We start from the raw sequence: 19,630 nt of genomic DNA on the forward strand, positions 1-19,630 counted from the left end.
TGCCTGTCCTCAAAGCCAGCATTCCCCCAACTTGTCATAACCTTCTTGTTAACTTTTCTCTGGATCTCTCCAAAAATTCATCCCCAAATTCACTCCATTTTTATTTTTCTGGCTGATTAGAGCCAATTCTCCAAAGAAATTTATCTTCATAGGAGACTTTCTGTTAATTTTAATTTCTACTTGAAAGAAAGATTTAGCTTATGTTAAATGAGAATACGCTTGAGTCAGAGCAAGTGAGAAAGTTATTGTTTTGAAGAATACTGAGATTTGTTTCATGCCCTTCTTTCAGAAACTATTTTGAAGAATGGAATGTGAATTTGTTAGATATTAAGCTTAAAAGGTGAAGGGGAATTGTAAATTCTCAATTATGTTACATGCATCTGTAAGCGTACTAAAATCTGTCATGTTATGGGGGTGGTGGGGGAGTAAAGCAGATGTTCAGAATTCACACATGCAAAGATTTACTATAATTTTTGTACGTGTTTTTGGAACTTGGCATTAAATATGACATTGACTTTCAATTCTATTCAAAGCCTTTAAAGAGGATTTTGCTTCATACTGACAGAATTAATGTCCATATAATTTAAGCATAAAAAAATTAAGTATAATTTCCTCAACCTATAATTTTCTTATAGAAATATTTATCCATGTGATTTTAAATAAAGTGAGAATAAATTATTTATTTATTTTTGCTCTACAGGCAATTGTTACTTTTACAAAATCCATTTCTGTTCAGGAAGAATGGAAACAGATACGTTATCTTGGCTATTGGGAGATGATGTGGTGTCATAGGTTGGTTTCATTCTTTGTTGTTTTTTTTATTCCTAGTTTCAAGTATTATTTGTAGAAACTTATTAATAAAAAAAGTATATTTTATAAGCAGTAGATACTCCTTTTTCTTCATATAATTTTTGTTATATATGTTTCTCTGAAAGGATGAAACTAGATAACTGAAAGAGATCATCATGTATTAAGGAATGCAGATAATTGAACAGAAACTTCTGACTTATTATTATTATTATTATTATTATTACATAACAACTCCAGGGAGTCCAAAGACTCATTGAGAGAGGGTATCTACTCTACAACTCTCCGTCTCCACCAGCCACAACTACCTTTATCACTACACCACCGCCACTACCGCCAACCACCACTACTAATATTTTTACACACAAACATCCATGCCCACGGTGGGATTTGAACCTGCAGTGTTTTGGCTGGAGAGCAGATATGCTAACCACTCAGCTAACCAGGCCTGCATTATTGTTTAGTCTTTCCCTCTTGTAAGGCCAAAACATCTGCCTGATTTGTTATTGTTCTCCTCAATTTTGCATCACCTGCATATCTCCAGTTAAACAAGTTAAACAACAATGGTCCCAAAACAGACTTGTGTGGCATATCACTAGTGGCTTTCCTTTTGGGGATGCTGTGCCTCCATACACTTGCTGATGCCCAACTAATCACATATCCAACTCGCTAATCTAGTATCTAATCCCATCTGTTCCAGTTTAGTCGCTAATTTGTCATGTGATAGTCTCTCAGAAGTCTTTACAAAATCTAAGTATACTATGTATGTGCATCTCCACTGTCACTTTGTTATAGTGCATGCATAAGAAATTGATAAAATATGACCCCCCTTTAACAAACTCCTGCTGACCATTATAGAAAATGCTGCTGTTAATCAATCCAATTTTGTATCCTGGCCCTCACCAATACTTTAACCACAACCCCAGATATAGATTGGTCAGCTTTGTTCATAGGTTGATCTATAATGTGTAGTCTTAGCCTTATCACTATTTTTGTGAAGTGCAACCAGTTTACTCTCTTTCCACTTCTTTGGAACTTGCAATGGCAAATTCCAGTGTTAAATAGGTATATGAATGCCACTAACTCCTTGAAACATTCCATTAAAAAACACAACGATGTGTCATCAAATCCTATTGCCTGTTGACATCACATTTACTTAAATCCTCATATACTTCTTGCTTGCTCACCAGCAGTCCATCTTCTCCCATTATCTCTATACTTGAACTTCTCAGAGTATCACATTAATGAGTGTGCAATATGCTGATTTTTTTTATATATATACAAAGGTGGTCCGAAAAGTTCTCAGCCTCGACCATAGATTACAACACTATTGGCAGGATTTTTTTTTCTAAGGGTACATCTGTCATAAGCATCCATGTGAAATTGCAAGTCATTCTATCAAGTAGTTTGTTTTATACAGCTGTCTGAAGCAAAAGTGTTATCTGTATCCCTTGAAATGGATAAAATTGAGTAATGTGCAGTTATAAAATTCTTTGTAAAAGAAGATTTTAACACCAAAAGAAATTCATTCAAAGTTCATAAAACTTTATGGGCACTCTTCACCTTCATTTTCGAGAATTAAGAAATGGGCTGCTGAGTTTAAACATGGCCATACCAGCCTTGAAGATGATCCACGTGAAGGACATCCAAAAAGTGTAGTAACACGAGAAATCATTGATCAAGTGCACCATATGGTATTGGATGAGACTATAGCTGAGAAATTGCTGAGACTATAGGCATTTCAAAGAACATGCAGGATATATTTTGCATGAAGAATTGCAAATGAAAAAGCTTTGCTCAAGATGGGTGCTGCACTTGCTCACAGCAGATCAAAAATGCACTCTCATGAAAATCTCCGAACAGTGCTTGGAGCATTTTAACAGAATAAAAGTGATTTTGTGCATTGATTTATTACTATGGATGAAACTTGGATTCACCATTGCATGCCAGAATCCAAATAGCAGTCAAAACAGTGGACAGAAGCCAATTGTTCAGTGCCAAGTCAGTTCCATCAACAGGAAAGGTCATGGCATCGGTGTTTTCGGAGGCTAAAGGCATTTTGTTTATTAATTATCTTGAAAAGGGTTAAACAATAACCAGGGAATATTATTTCGATCTTTTAACCAGACTAGATGAAAAAAATTGTGAGAAAAGACCTGGTTTGCAGAAGAAAAAAAATCATCTTTCATTAGGACAATGAAACACCTGCCCACAAAGGTGCTTTGGCATTGGGAAAATTAAGGGGTCTGCACTATGAATTGTTGGAACATCCACCCTATTCCTCAGATTTGGCTCCTTCTGACTTCTATCTCTTCCCAAAACTAAAACTCTTCCTCACTGGACAGCGTTTTTCTTTGAATCAAGAGGTGATTGCAGCTGTAGAAGGGTGCTTTGCAGATCTTACTGAGAACCACTACAGGGATGGGATAATTGCCCTGTAGCATCACTGGAATAAATGTATTAGTCTTAAGGGAGATTATGTTGAAAAATAAAAATAATTTTTAAATTATAAATTCGTTTTTTCATTGTTAGACCGAGAACTTTTCAGACCACCCTCGTATATATATATATATATATATATATATATATTTTTTTTTTATGTTGAGAGGTTGGCTGATCAACCTATAGTACGTTAGTACTGTAAATGGGTATATCTGACTCACATGTGAAAAATCTGTAACACATGAGTGTTGTGTTTGTATGGGCAAGAAGATAAGAAAAAAGGAGATAAAAAGAAAGGTGGACAAGGAAGGGTGCTAAAGTAGTCATTGAGACTGTTTCCTGATTGTTTATGGTTCTTTCCATCTTGGGTACCTATTTAGACTCCCTAATCAAGAATCCTGATAATTATCTTTCTAGATTAAATTTCAGATATTCTAGTCCTTAAATTAGTGTTCTTATCATAGGTAACTGAATGCAGCAGAACCACCACAGATCTAGATTCCCTATTTCACAATTATTCCTAACCAGCACCCCCACATTCAAGCCTCTCCAATAGCCTATCCATTACATGCTCTAGCTTCACTACATGTTGACTAGTTTTTGTTTGCATTAGTATGAAATCAGCTATCCAGGAAGGAGAACCTTACTATTTACATAAAATATAAAATTTTACTATTGATATTTCACCACTGATTTCAACTGTCTGTTAGAAATTTCACAGATGTTTGTGCAATGCAATTTAAAAATTTGAATTCCACTGGAAACTTGCTGCATGTTTCTGTGCCAAAGTGAAGCACTTTTTAATCTTAAACACTAGTAAAGCATGAAGTTTTACTCTTAATATAGCAAAAATATTAATAATCATATTAATTATCTAATCAAAATAAAAAAACATGAATATTTTCATTTAAACAGTATGAATTTCAACTGGAAAGAAGCTATAAAGTGCATTGATTATCTAAGGAAAAATTGTCGATGGTCACCATGCATATATACTTATTTTCATGCTGTGCTACTTTATGTGGTTATGCAAGAAGAGAATCGTCCTGAACTGGCAGATGAAATAAGCGATTTGATGAGGTAAAATATCATATAATGTCAATAAAATATCATAAAAAATCATAGTATAAAAACATAGCTTTTAACATGCATTTACACATTTAAGATATTCTGCAGTAAAATTTTGCAGTGTAAAAAATAATGCTTATTACTGAAGAGCTAAAAAGGTTTTGGGGGGAAATAATCTTATCATTAAACTGAATAATTTTATTACAGATAGAATTGATAATTCAAATGAATTTTAAAGCATCTCAAAATTTTGTGTGTATTTTAAATATGTATGGCTTATTTGTAATCTTTAGTAAGCATTCCAATAAAATCTTTAGTAATAGTAATCATTCCAATGTAATAAAAATTTAGCAATCATTCCAATAAATAACAGAGTTTAAAAACTCTATCATTTATCTGACATTTCAAAAACACTCACTAGAATTGTATTATATATGCATCATCATAAAATTTTTCTCATGAGTGTATACATAGTTTTAATTCTTCTAGCTAATGCTGTAACTAGCAACTACCACTAAGATGTGATACAGACTAGAGAGTGCTGTCATCTTAAACACCACCTTTTAGTATGGGCTATATGACTTTAAATTTTAAAAGACCTATGGAAATTATAATCTTGAAACATTCATAAATACTTTTTTAGGTAAAATATAATTTAAAATTCTCTTAGCAGTCAAATTTAATTATTTTCTTTCGCTACCTTTAACAATACTTTCAAGTCCTCTCTCATAAAAAATTTATCTCCTTTCAATTCATTTGTACCCACCACAACTATCAATTCTTTCACCCTCTGTTTTTGCACTCTAATACTCTCACTTACATCCTTAAATTTCGCACCCGGTAAGTGCAATTTAGTTAAACTCCCATCTATCACTCCTCTTAATAACGAGTCACCATACAACACTCTTTCCTTCATTTCAGAAACTCTCCCACTCTTACGCTTATTTTTCCTTTCAAAACACTTGTTTATTTATGTTAGCCGAATCACTCCAGAAAGAGTTTTGCAGGTGCTCTAATTGCCGCTGCGCATTTTGTATCACTGCACGCAACCTAGCGATCTCACTCCCTACAAATAATTCCTCATTTTTTTCATCATTTAAACCATTTTCTTTCTCTGTATAGTTGCTTTCACTCTTTCTTTGATCACCGCTCTCATTGCCATCTTGTACAACATCACCATTCCCTATCAAGCCACTATTTTCACTCATATTCTGGTTTTCTTCAACCATAACTATCTCACGACCTGACACATACTTCAACTCCTCACTTTGCTTACACTTTCTGCACATTCTCCCACCACTATCACTTTCAATCCAAACTCCAGCCTCCTTTGGGAATGCATACATCCCACAGACATTACATTGGACAAACTCCCTCACATTACAGTTTTTGAACAAAGGCGTTGTATTTTTGGATGCCATTATCTTACGTCGCATTGGCACCATGTGCTATTCTATGAAACATATTGTTAAAATACTAAATTAAATAAAACGGAATTCACACCAAAATCACACAGACACAAGCTACCAAAATTAGACAATATTACGTTATGATTTAAACCTATATTCTAATTTTCACTCAAAATTATACTACAATGATGACTTTTGACATGTGCTGTTAATATCATAAGAAAACTTTCAAGTATGAAGCAGTACTGTTTTGTGTAACTTTAAAAAAATGTAGCAATTGACAGAGAAATGTTTGGAGAATTTATCTTTTAATTAGCATTTTTTATAATAGTATATGCTGAAGGCTGTAAACAGATCATGATTGCAAGGTCACAGAGCTACCACCATTATTTTTTGTTATGCTTTTGTATTTAAAGAAAAATGCTGGATATCTTCATAGAAGTTAAGAGGGAAACATGTTAGACACAGTATATGACTATTGAAAATTAGTAAAATAATTTTTCTTATTGAAATTAACAGTGTATCATCAGTGCAGAATAAAACAAGCAATTCAATGGGACAGAATGCAAATCAAATACAAAAATCATTTAACCTGTAAAGCAAGTGCCACATGCTATGTGGATCATATCAAACAGATAAATTAATCCTGATATTTACATAGAATGATATTCTCGAAAACCTTTGGGATGGAGAAGCAAAAATTCTGATTTAAATTAGGATGCAGTAACAGGGCCTCTGAACTTCTGTGAAAAAATATTCATATTAAAGCTGCTGCTTTTTGAGAAAACGGAAATCGTTGTTATTATTATTATTATTATTATTAATAGATCTCCAAGGAGTCAAAAATCCCATCGCAAGAGGTTCACATTCTCTGCAGAAAAAATTATCATTATGTCTTAAACTCATTCACAGTTTCCTCACTCATCCCACTCTCAGGTAGTGCATTCCACTCACCAACACCTGTCCATGTAGAGAACTTGCTCCTTATTCTCTTACTAACACCCTTTTTATATGGCTTCCAGAGATGGCCCCTCTTCTACTCTATCCTCGAAATATGATAACAATCTCTCACCAACTTGTATATCGCAATCATTTCTTTCTTCTTCTATTCACGAGGCTCTGCAAATTGCATTCCCTTGATCTGTCTTCATATTCCACATTTCATAGACCTGGCATTGACTTAGTGATGCTTCTCTGCACTCTCTAGGATATTCTCATCTCCTTGAAAACCAGAAACAAACCTGTGCACAGTAGTCCATATGCAGTCTGATCAAGTCTAATCAAAATCATTCTAGAGAATACTGTGTTTGGTCTCAATACCCTCCTGTGTGAAACTCAACTTTTGAAGTTTAAGGTACTCAATGTAGTACTGATGTTCACTAATCCTTTTTTTCCACAAAATAGTGTGTGTATATCCAAAGAGATTTAGATTACATTTACAAGAAATCTGGTAAACAACAGCTAGAGACAAAGGTAACGGTTCTGATCCCATGGCCTGGTGCCCCCCCTGCTCAATTTTACACTGAGTTAATGACTCAATAAGATAATTATAATATATTATTAGGCAAACCTCAATTACCATCAACATATTTGAACTGGTAGTTAATTTGTATCAAAGTCATTAATTAAAAATTAATGACTTTGATACAAATTAATTTTTACTCAAAAAAGATGTAAACTTACTGTATTTAATAAGCCAATCATTACCCTGAGCCTGATTAGATCCTGCTAATTTTTCAATATCAGGGTCAATGTTCGACAAACGAAGTCTCAAGTCTCCTCTTTCAATTATTTGCAAACTATTTTGCTGCTTAGCTAATAATTGCAATCCTTTCTCAACCAAGTATGATGAAGAAAAAGCCATGAGCAGCAATTTTATTTGTTGCCAAAGCTGAAGATACTTGCATTGCATGTTTGGCCAAAATATTTCATATTTTGATATTGAATACCCACGCTGTTCATATTGTACTTGAGTTTCAAAATCATTTTGTAAGTCAATAAATTCTTTACACAAATTTGGATGAACAGAAGTGGCATCAGAAAGAAATGGATTTCTTTCTGAAATGGAAAGCTCATCAAAGTCTTTGAATCTGATCATCAAGTCTTCTTTCAGTGTCAGAAGATGGGAACAATAACAATCCAAATCTGTATCTAATATTAAATCATCATCTATTATTTGTAGACTTGGAACTGTAGAAAATCTCATCTTGCAATGCTCTACTTGTAGAATGTTAATTTGCTGATAAAAGCATTTATAATTCCCTTTGCTTTAATAAGATTCATGTTGCTTCCCTGCAATTTGATGTTAACCTCATTTAATTTGGTGAAAATATCGGAAAGATATGTGATGTCAACCTTTTCCTTTTTTAGAACATTATGCATGTTCTCATCATGTGAATTAAGAAATTCCAAAACAGTGTTGTAGACATCATTAACGCGTTGCAGACAGTTTCCATTTGAGAGTATCTAACTTCACTGTTAAGCAAAAGACACTCAAATTTTTCTTCTTCATTTTCATGGCAAAGTTCCCCAAAAATATGGGTATTCAGTGACTGGGCTTGTATTTTATTCACTGCTTAATAACATCATCCAAAGTATTATGTAGTCTACTGCTAAGATGTTTTGCAGCTAAGTGCTGTCTATGAAGAATGCAGTGAATTGTAAAGATATTTGCAACTGCTTCTTTTAAATGTGCTATAAATCTACAGTGACGACCAATCATAGTCGGTGTTCCATCAGTTCCACACGCAATAATATTTGTGAGAGGAATGATTTTAGCATTAAAAAAAGTCTTTAATAACCTTAAAAATTGTAGAATCTTTTGTGTCAATTTTCAGTTGTTCAGCAAATAGAAACTCTTCAATTATTTCTTCATTAGTATTTATATAAGTTGTCTCATTGAGTTACAAAGAAAATTCTATGGTTTTTAAATCATCACAAAGTTTTTTTTCAGTGTCCTTTGCCATTTTGTCAATTTTTGTTGATACTGAACTATTTCTGAGAGGACTGATGACGTCACATCACTTTTACTTGGGCCAATCATCATATCTAAAAATTCATTTATTGCCAGTAAGATGAGAGTTTCACCAGTAGTATGTGGCTTTCCACATTTGGCAATTAATTTTGAAAGTTTGTAAGACACAACAAGTCCCTTCTCTTGTTGGTTACTTTGTTTTGCAACCAACCCTTTAAGTCCAGGATGATTTATAAATTTAGTCTTTAATTGCTTTATTTGGATGCTTTGTTCTTAAATGCTCAATCATTCTTGAAGGCTTTTCCTTCGTTTGAGAAAGTTTTTTCACATATTAAGCAAATTGGTAACTGCTCATTATTTATAGATGGAATAACTGAATATTTTAAATATTCACTTGAATACTGATGACACTTTCTTTTTTCACTCATTTTAATGGGCTACAGTGCTATGCAATATCAAAATGTCTTTTCAAAGAAAATTCAAAGGCTCTGTTATATGATTCTAATTTAAATCAGAATGATTAATGATTACCTCTCCTTCCCAAAATTTTGGGAGATTTTCATCCTATGTAAATATCGGAAATGATTTATTATCTATTTGCTATGATCCCTCTAGCATGCAGCACTTGCTGTCAAGGTTAACTTAAGATCAAATACACTTATATTTGCTGTATGGGTACAAAATATTTGTTTGCCAATTTTCAATAATGTTATATACTGGATCTAACATGTTTCACTCTTGATTACTGTGTTGCAGGTTCCAAAAACTCACCTTCATAGATCATAGGACATCAAAGAGAAATATACATATTTAGTGTATGCATTTCTACATATGTTAATGTATTCATTACTCCTTAATTTTTCATTTTTCTTTTAGGGAAGTTCCTGGACTTAAACAAAAATTAGCAGGAAAATCTTTTCCTGCTGAGAAGTTCGTAGTTGTAAAGTCCCAGAAATTTTTTGAGCAGAATAACAGATTATCCTTTCCTGTTTTTGTAAGTCAACTAGGCAGATTGCTTATATGTCATAAATACTAAATGCATATTTAGTCACTGAGTTCATTTTTTTTGCGCTTTTTATATACAATCACATGTTTTCTTTTCCTTTTTTTTTCTACTACAGGAAATGATCTATGTATATAATGCTTTTCCTACTATGAGAGACAATTCAGAAGTGGTGCAAAATCATTTAAATGTGATCAATAGGGATATGCCTAAGCTTGAAGATTTAAAAGGTATATTTGATAACTTTCTTTGATGAACAGATGTAAATGTTATTTTATAATATGTGGAAAATATAAAAAAGTTGTTTCCTGTGAATGATTATATTTTATACCTCAGACTCAAACTTATGCATTATAAGAAATGAAGCAGTGTTACTCAATTTGGTGATATCTCACAGTACATTGTGAAATATCACCACTTCAAAGCATGGTAATTCCTGGCATCAGTTAACATAACTATTACCATTATTCTAGGCCTCTGTAGAATCACAAGGCTTTTACAGCAGTCACTAAATATATTGGTGCTCACAACTAACTCAGCAAACATAGCGTCTGTCTAATATACTCCTTCCTCCAAGAAATATGTTGCTATAAGAATATATTTCTTGGTGAAAGATGCATATCTCTGCTTGGTTTTGCTTATAACTTTCAATATGTAGTGCTGCTAGTATCATAGATTCCTACCAGCCACTTAAGTAGCATGATTTTATGCTTAAAGTAAAGTGCTGGATATCATCATAGAACATCGTAGGGTCTTAAAGAAAATACACTCAGTATTTGCATTTCCTTATATGTTTGTGTGTTCACTTCTCATCAGCTATGTTCATGGACAAATAAAAATTAAGTTTGGGAACTTAATTTTATTTATTCCATAGCATCTCCCCTCCTTTTTCCTGTCCACTAAGCTCTACAATTCATATTTTTCAATTTGTTCTCCATAGTCACCATTCTGCTGTTCTGATACTATCATAGTTACTCGCTTCTAAATCTTCTCCATCAAATCTCACAGAAAGTTGCGCAATCAAATCTATGCAACAGTCCAAACAGTAACAGTCCTTTGTGTGATCCTCAATCTTTAAATACATCTTTGAACTTTAACTACCTTATCCACCACTATGATCAGATCCCTTTCCTCCTTCTCATGAAATCTAATCCAACCAAGTCATCATCATCAAATTCCAACTCTTCTTGAAAAATGCAAAGCTTGACATGTGGTCATAATGAACTAAAATTCCCATTTATGTGTTCAGCATCAGTCTATTCATATATTCCAGGAGTTTGCAAACTACATAGTAAAATTAACCTACCTATCAGAACATTAATTAGATTTATATCAAACTACCTGGCTGTGATGGGGAAGAAGCATTTACTAACTGAGAATCACAACAGGGACGAGATAATGGCCCCGGAGCATCGCTGGAATAAATGTATTAGTCTTAAGCGAGATTATGTTGAAAAATAAAAATCATTTTGAAATTATAAATTCGTTTTTTCATTGTTAGGCCAAAATCTTTTCAGACCACACTCGTAATTTACCATCTTCACTAAAAATCATGCCTAAGTAGCTGAAATGTTTCACTTGTTCTATAGATTCTCCATTCACAATGAAGTTGATATTTTCAATGTTTCTTCCTATTTTCATTGTCTTTGTCTTGTTATTGCTGACCTTCATACCATATCTATTACAACAGTTATTCAATTTAGTTAGAGAATCTTGCAGACTTGTAGTGGATTTATTTAGAAGTATAACATCGTCTGCATAAAGCAAAGAGCTGAGATTAACATCTCTAATTTTGATATCAGGTTTATATCACTTTCCTTCATAATGTGATCCATATAGATAATGAATAACAGAAGGGATAATGTACATCCTTGTCTGACACCAGATTTAACATTAAACCATCTTCCTGTACTTCTTTCAATTCTAACTGCTGACTTAGTCTTTATTTGAGTTGTAAGTCAGCAGTTAGAATTGAAAGAAGTACAGGAAGATAAGTGTTGTTTGATATAATGCCCCATTGACACCATATAAGTGTAGCGTATTGAATGGCTTCTCTCTTGGCACCCTGTCATATGCCTTTTCTAGATCTACAAAACTTAAATACAGATCTATGTTATATTCCCATGCTTTCTCAACTATGTGTCGTAAAGTGAAGATCTCATCCTGATTTCCTCTATTTGGCCTGAATCCAGCTTATTCTTCACCAAGCTTTTTTTCCACAATCCTTCTCAAATATACTTGCATAAATCTTACCAGGAACACTCAGTAGAGAAATACCTCTATAAATCTCACATTCAGTTTTATTTCCATTTTTTATATCTGGGAAGTATAATAGCTCTACTCCAATCATCCGAAGTTCATCCCTCTGTCCATGCCTTCTGAACTATGCAGTGCTGCCACTGTAAGACTTTTATACCTCCATACTTCATTTCTTGTCGAATATCATCTGCTCCTGTTTCTTTTCCACATTTCAGGCCTTTGATGGCTTTTTCTACTTCAAGTATAGATATGTATTCCTGACTGAATGCCTGTTGAGTGTTTTTTACCACTGTGCTATCACTGCTTGTTTCATTTAGCAATTTTTCGAAGTAATTACTCCATACCTTAAGGATATCTTTTTCTCCAGTTTTCATGTCACCTTTGTCATCTCTGACTCCTTTTACAACACTCTTTCCTCCATTTCTGAGGAAATAGGGGAACTTTTGATATTTTTTCTTCTTTTCCTTCACTGCCTCCCTGTGTCCACCATGGAGTTCTGAGTTTTCTATCCTTGCAGACAACCTCACCACATGCCTCTCTGGCTTAATCATTAGTATTTTCTTCAGAGCTTGCCATTGAATCTCCAAGGTTTGGTTCCTGTTCTCAAAACTTTCATTTTTTCTTGAATAATGTGTGTGTATTTTAGTCTACAGTTCATATCTGAGAGCTTCTCAACTTTTATTCGCTTTAAAACTTATATGTTCTTCTTTATTAATATGAAATTCAATTTTATCCTGCTCAAGACTAAATGGTGATCACTTCCAATTTCAAATACTCTGTACACTCTGGTGTCCTGCACCAGGGAGAAAACATCACTGTCAACAACAACACAGTCAATGAGACTTTTCTTATTCCTTTCCTTTTCTCTCCATGTGAATTTGTGGACATTTTTATGTTGGAACATGGTGTTAGTAATAACCAAATCCATGTGTTGAGCAGAAATCCACAGGTATTTGCCATTATTATTAGCTTTGCTCTTTTCTCCAAATTTTCCCAAAATTTTTTTGTATGTCTGACAATCCTTTCCTACCCTGATATTTAGATTATTATTATTATTAGACACCTCGAGGGAGCCCAAAGACTCATCAAGAGGAGGGCACCTGCTCTACGACTCTGTCTCCACCACTCAATCGACCCACTGACCACAACTACATCAACGCCATCTACCGCCGATCACCACTGATATTTCCAAAGACAATCACAAACAATCATGCCCACGGCAGGATTCAAATCCACAGCCTTTCAGATGGAGAGTGGATACGCTAACTGCTTGGCCAACCAGGTTGGTGATCCCCAACAAGGACCAACTTTTCCTTTTTCATTGTGTCAGTTGCTTTCTCTAAAGCCTCAAAAAATTCCTCCACTTCGACTTTAGTAGAACCTTCTGTGGGACTATAGGTCCCATTGTCCAGTTCCCCATTCTGATATTTGCCCACATCACTCTACTTGATATTGCCTGCCATTTCGTATTTAGTGTTGAATACTATGGCTACTCTTTCTTTTCCTTGATTATCATTGCCTGAATATAACATTTTGTATTTATTGCTCAGAAAGATCTCACCAGTTTCTGCATGAGCAGCGAGTTCAGTGTTGCATATATCAGGTTGATAGCTTTTAGCAAAACGGCCTCATTAGTTGAACAATCACTTCTGTATCAGTAGCCCACATACCATCTACATTCATTAGAGTTATTCTTTCTTTCTTTTACTTGCAACAATAGAATTCTCTTAGGTTGTTTTTAACTTGCAGAGCCAGTTTCTTTTCATATTCAGACTTAGCTTTCCATACAATGGTTGTAAATCTTCTGGTCTGCTTCTTATAATTTTCATAACTGACATCATCCTTATGCACACAGTATTCTTTCCACATCATCCTTTTCTTATGAATCTCTTGCGTGATAAGATTACACATCCATTACTCTATTTATTCTTCAAATTCTACTGGCACATTCTGACTTTGCATGATGTTAGTATTTTTTAAACACTTCTCATGCACTGTCGATATCCTTCCCATCCAACAACTGATAACATGGTGCAGAATCCGGCATACTCCTCGGGTAGTCATAATTTCCTCCTTTGTATAAATTAAAGATACCAAGAAATTATATACTTGGTTTAATCATTTATCCAAGTGTAAGCAAACGAAGTATGCACCTGAAGTATTTTCAGGACTGGGGCAACTCGTATGAAGAAGCTAATGACTTCACATCACTTGCCTTAGTATCCCATAATGCAAAGCATTATATGTTTGCATTATGGGATACCAAGATATATGCAGATATGTGCTTTGCATTATGATATGTGCAGATATGTGCTTTGCATTATGATATGTGCAGATATGTGCTTTGCATTATGGAATACCAAGGCAAGTGATGTGAAATCATTAGCTTCTTTATACAGAGTTGTCCCAGTCCTGCAAATACTTTAGGTGCAAACTTTGTTTGCACACACTTGGATAAAGGATTAAACCAAGTATATAATTCCTTGGTATCTTTAATATAGTACACTTAGTATATACTGCAAGTGAAAAAACTTCCAACAACTGTCTCTAATCCAGAGTATTTTAATAATAAGGTGTGTCATCTTTTTGGCTACTTGTATATGAAAATATGAATTCCCATTACTTAGTATCACTTCTGGGTCTGGTTCCCACTGATGAGACCTCAATAAAGGTCAAAACTGGTCTGAGTAGGGACCCTTCCCATAATGCATACTATTCTACATGTTCGTAAGGATATGTGCATTGCATTATAGGATACTAAAGCAAATGATGTGAAGTCATTAGCTTCTTTATATGAGTTGCTCCAGTCCTGAAATTATACTGCAAAAATCTCAAATAACTGCCAGCCTGGCTGGCCGAGTGGTTAGTGTATCCGTTCCCCAGCCAAAAGGCTGCAGGTTCGAATCCTGCCATTGTGATGTTTGTGATTGTCTTTGGAAATACTACTGGTGGTGGTGGTCGGTAGTAGATGGCGCTGGTGTAGTTGCTGTCAGTTGGTGGATTGAGTGGTGGAGACGATGTCCTCCCTCGATGATTCTTTTGACTCCCTGGAGGTGTCTAATAATAATAATAATAATAATATCTGCCAACACTGAGCTTATCCACACAACCGTACTCTTAATCTTGTTGTTTAATGACATTCCTGTGAAAAAAAAAAGGTAAAAAAAATGCTACTATACTAAAGTGGTGCTAGGATATGTTTCCAGTTATAGACTAGTCTGTATATCTGCAGTTATGATTGCCTATTGTAGAGATCGGTTAGGAATAGAATAAAATGCAGGCGGATTGCTGTAACAATCTGCTTGCATTTTATATTCTTGGGTTTTGCAGAGGCATTTAATAGTTCATTTAATTTAATACCATGTGAAAAATGGGCTATCTTTTCAGATGTGTCCTGGATATATGGGATAAAGATAGTTTTGCTGTGGCCTTATGTAATTGGGGGGGGGGACATTTAGTGTTTTATCTATTTTATAGGGGTTATAGCCATTGGCTAAGCTGAAAATGTGTGGCAGAGGTAGGTAAGTTCAATGGAAAGAGCTGAATCAGTCTGCAAGAACTAATATAAAAACTTGATGAAACCTAAAATGCTAAACTATTTTCATGTACTGACAGGTACACTTCATAGGAGCATGCTTATTTCACATAAGAATGAGTAGCTAGAAGTGTAAAACATCACATTAATCTCTGCATTTTATTCTATTCCTAACTAATCTCTACAATAAATTAATCATAACTGCAGATATACAGACTAGTCTATAACTGGAAACATATATCCTAGCACCACTTTAGTGTAGTAGCATTATTTTACCTTCTTTTCACAGGAATCTCATTAAACAAAATAAACAGTCGCACCTGAAAGCAGGGATGCATTAGCTGGTACGTTCACATTCTACATGATGCCTACCATAGCCAAGGCTGTAAACATGAGATTTTTGTTGAATGATGACCAAACTTGGTGCAGGATAATGCCTTGGTTCTTATTTCATTGAGTAGGAGTGCATAATATATCAGAAACTTGTTTAAATTTCTCACAAAACAGTTATCTTCAGTATAACATTAGCAAAAGAATCTGTTTCCATAGTCCCCCTTGGAAGTGTATAAGCAAGATATAGGTATGAGGAGCAGTTACAAGGAGAGCTGCTGTTATTTTGGAATTATGGCTGAAACAGTTGAGGCTATGTTTTATGTCCATAATTAAATCTTTTCTTGTTGATATTTGTCTTGCAGGATGAAAAGCTTGAATTTCTGGGAGGGAAAAACCCTGCCATTCTCAATGAGACCAGTTAACTTCTTACCTTTGGTAGAGGAAACCCTTCGCATCCCAGATGGAATTCTTTTATGGAGCATGGTTGATGAGCAGAATGCATTACCCAAGAGTGTGGTAAGTGTAGAAATGATGAAAGAGTTTAAGGCTCAGTTCAATGATCTTGTATATCAAAAGGCTTATTTTGGAGACCTCCCTTAATAGCCTCTTGACTTCATGAAGTTATTATTATTATTATTATGTAACACCTCCAAGGAATCCAAAGACTCATCGAGGGAGGGTACCTACTCTACCTCTCCATCTCCATCACTCAAATCCACCAACACAACTACCTTCATCATGAACATCAATGGCATCTACCGCCGACCACTAGTATTTTCATAGACAATCACAAACATTCATGCCCATGGCAGAATTCAAACCTGCAGCCTTTTGGCTGGAGAGCAGATACGCTAACCATTCAGTTCTAAAGTTAATAATAATAATTAATGAACAGTTAATTATAGCACAAGTTAATCAGGTTTGAAAACACAAATTTCATTTAATTATATAAATCATAGTAAAGTGCAAAATACAAATTTTGTTTTAAACACTTTTTCTCTATCAGCAGAAGGTTCCGTCCACACCATTGAAGATTATTGCTTAGCTATGTTTCTAAAAGGTATGTGTCTGAAATACCTAGGGAAAACCCTGCAGGCAGAGGAGTGCTTCAAAGAAGTTATTAATCAGTGAGTAATATTAGCTTAAAATAAGAAAATATATATATCATAAATTCTTTATATCTATCAATGATTGTACATAAAGAATTATGCTAATCATAATGGACATGAAAAAAATTTTTATCCAACTATTTTTTTGTTATATTTTTATTCAACTTTTTTTTTGTTATATTGATTAATTTTAACAGTATATATATGAGAACACAGACTGATAAGAAAATAACTTATCTGGTATTGGCTGGTATTCTATCCAACATCAGAGCACAAAAACAGTTTGTCACAGTACATGAGACAATAACAATCCAGTATAACAATGGGACTAGTTTGAACAATTGTAACGTACAACACAAAGACGAAAGACGTAATTAGGCACCATCTATGTTGAGAAAAAAAAAAGTTTGCTATGTTGATGATGTGCTTGCTATTTGGTCACATGCAGTGGCAGCTCATGGCTTGAAATCGTGGGGTGCTGCAACTTTCGAAATATACATACACACAAGTACAGTGTAGACGTGTTTGGATAAAATATCAAAATTATGGTAAACATTTAAAAAAAAATTAAACATGAAAAAATATTGTTTATTATCGATAAAATTATACAGTTTAGTATAATTCAAAATTACTTAGAAATAAAATCCATTCCTTTAATTGTAATTAAAGGAATGGATTTACAATTTTTGGACATTACAATTAAACCTTTAATTGTAATGTCCAAATATTTAAAGAGACGGAGTAAATACGATAAACACTACGAACACTCTGCTACTGGTGCAAACTGCATATAAACAACAGTGGAACTGCATGACGGACAGTGCCGCATTACGCTAATACCTCACATCTCACTATGACGTGCATATGCTTGTGCACGTAGCAATATGACACTGTGGTAAACACAGTGCTGCTAGCGCCCTCCTAAGTGCTACAAGATGGATTTTTATTTTTTATACAAAATAAGAGAATTGTATAGGATTATTGATGATAAAATTAAATATTACAAGCAAATATAAAGAAATTAATAAATATATTTATATATTGAGAAAAATTGGGGGTGCTGCAGTTCTGCAGTGCCTATTCACGAACTGCCCCTGGTCACATGGCCCAGACATGTTGGATACATTCTTAGTGCATTTGAATAGCCAACACCCAAAATTCCGCTTTACAATGGAACTAATTACTGCCTGCCCTTCCTGGATACACTAATCACACGTCTTACAGATGGTTCCTTATCATTCTCGGTTTATAGAAAACCCACACATACAGGGAGATATTTACACAGGCAATCACACCATCTCTGCAGTATGGTATCCTAAAAACACTAACTCACAGAGCTAGAGTGATTTGTTCCACTGTTTTGCACACTGTGACAAACTGTTTTTGTGCTCTGAAGATGATGGATAGAATACCAGCAAAACAGAAGCAATAAGTTAATAAATAGTTATTTTCTTATTAGTCCTTGTTCTCATCTATACATTTAAAACTAATCAACATGTACGACGAACACATAAGCCTTTCCACACATTTATTTTTTTTTTGTTAATGACAGGCCTGCCCACATATAGTTTTTATCTGAAGCATATTAATACTCAAGTAGCTGATTTCACAGGTTGCATTCAGCTACTAGAGACCATATGTCATTTCTGGCCTTTAATAAAGCACAGTAGTAGTGTCATAAAATGAAACATCATCTTTCACCTAAAAATTTGCATAATATCAAGAGATATATGCAGAATGTAACAAAGTAGACTGGTTATGCATTACCATGCATACCTAAGTTTCAAGAATTCAAGATTAGGCTACTGATTTTTACCTAGAAGAAAGACCTTCATCTGCAATGAAAGTGCTTCCTCTGGAGAATACTCTCTAAGAAAGGAAAACCCAACAGAGGGATCAGTCCCAACGTCATCAAAAAAGGGATAAGAAATATATTCATTTCTAGTGCCTTAGTATTCAGTGCAACAGCCTCAGCTTATAGGGAATGCTCTTAGCCATATAAAGTTAAAGCCAATCATTAAAAGGGTAGTTCTAACCTTTTAAAGGAAAAGTCAAGGGGGTGGCTGATTCTGTATGCACACAGCAGTCTTACTATGATTTAAAAAACAGCCTATAAGAGCAATAAAGTTTTGAAATTTTTATTCTTTCCATTGCTTCCCAGTTTTGAAAAGGATAGAAACTGAAGTAGGGCAGAGTAATATTCTGGACTGAACTGAAGGTTCAGGTCAGTTCAGTTTGCAGTATCAACATTAAAAGAATAATAATAATTTAAAATTAAAAATAATAAAAAAATATTGATTAACTGACTTATATTTTGCTGGGTTTGAGTCCAACGTTTTCAGAGCACAAATGCCTGTTATAATACATGAGTATCCCTAATTTGGAGCCTCTGTAGCTCAGTCAGTATAGACGAAGCCCTTTGATCAGAAAGACCTGGGTTCAATTCCCATCAATGACACGAGGAACCTTTATCTGGTCTCTTTCGACGAAAGGTGAGGTGGGGGTAGAGGGTTTTTTCACCCGGAAACACAGGGTTTTCATCCCTCAGAACAGGCAAACCGGCCTCGTGAACACATGGATTACAGTTCGTGAATACATCCCAGCCATATGCCAGTCCTGAACCCGGATAAAATGGGGGAGGGAAGCAATGAACTACCCTGTAAAAAATCTCACCAGGAACACTTTGTGGGC

The 19,630-nt window shown here is 34.4% G+C and overlaps 1 protein-coding gene across 3 annotated transcripts in view; it reads left to right on the forward strand.

Moving 5' to 3' along the window:
* Positions 1-19,630, forward strand: part of LOC150092294 (tetratricopeptide repeat protein 39B-like) — a 240,941-nt gene that overhangs the window by 209,680 nt on the left and 11,631 nt on the right. For 2 of the 3 annotated variants that reach the window (XM_090414906.1, XM_090414908.1), the window contains exons 12-16: positions 701-792; positions 4,165-4,329; positions 9,577-9,694; positions 9,822-9,933; positions 16,837-16,957. In XM_090414906.1, the coding sequence (XP_090271032.1) occupies positions 701-792; positions 4,165-4,329; positions 9,577-9,694; positions 9,822-9,933; positions 16,837-16,957 (608 nt within the window). The remainder of the gene's footprint in view (positions 1-700; positions 793-4,164; positions 4,330-9,576; positions 9,695-9,821; positions 9,934-16,836; positions 16,958-19,630) is intronic. The other variant, XM_090414907.1, reaches the window with a different exon arrangement.

The sequence above is a fragment of the Typopeltis vanoorti genome, chromosome 26 (assembly GCF_054136105.1).
Source record: "Typopeltis vanoorti isolate ZY-2024b chromosome 26, IOZ_Tvanoo_1.0, whole genome shotgun sequence".
NCBI lineage: Eukaryota > Metazoa > Arthropoda > Arachnida > Uropygi > Thelyphonidae > Typopeltis > Typopeltis vanoorti.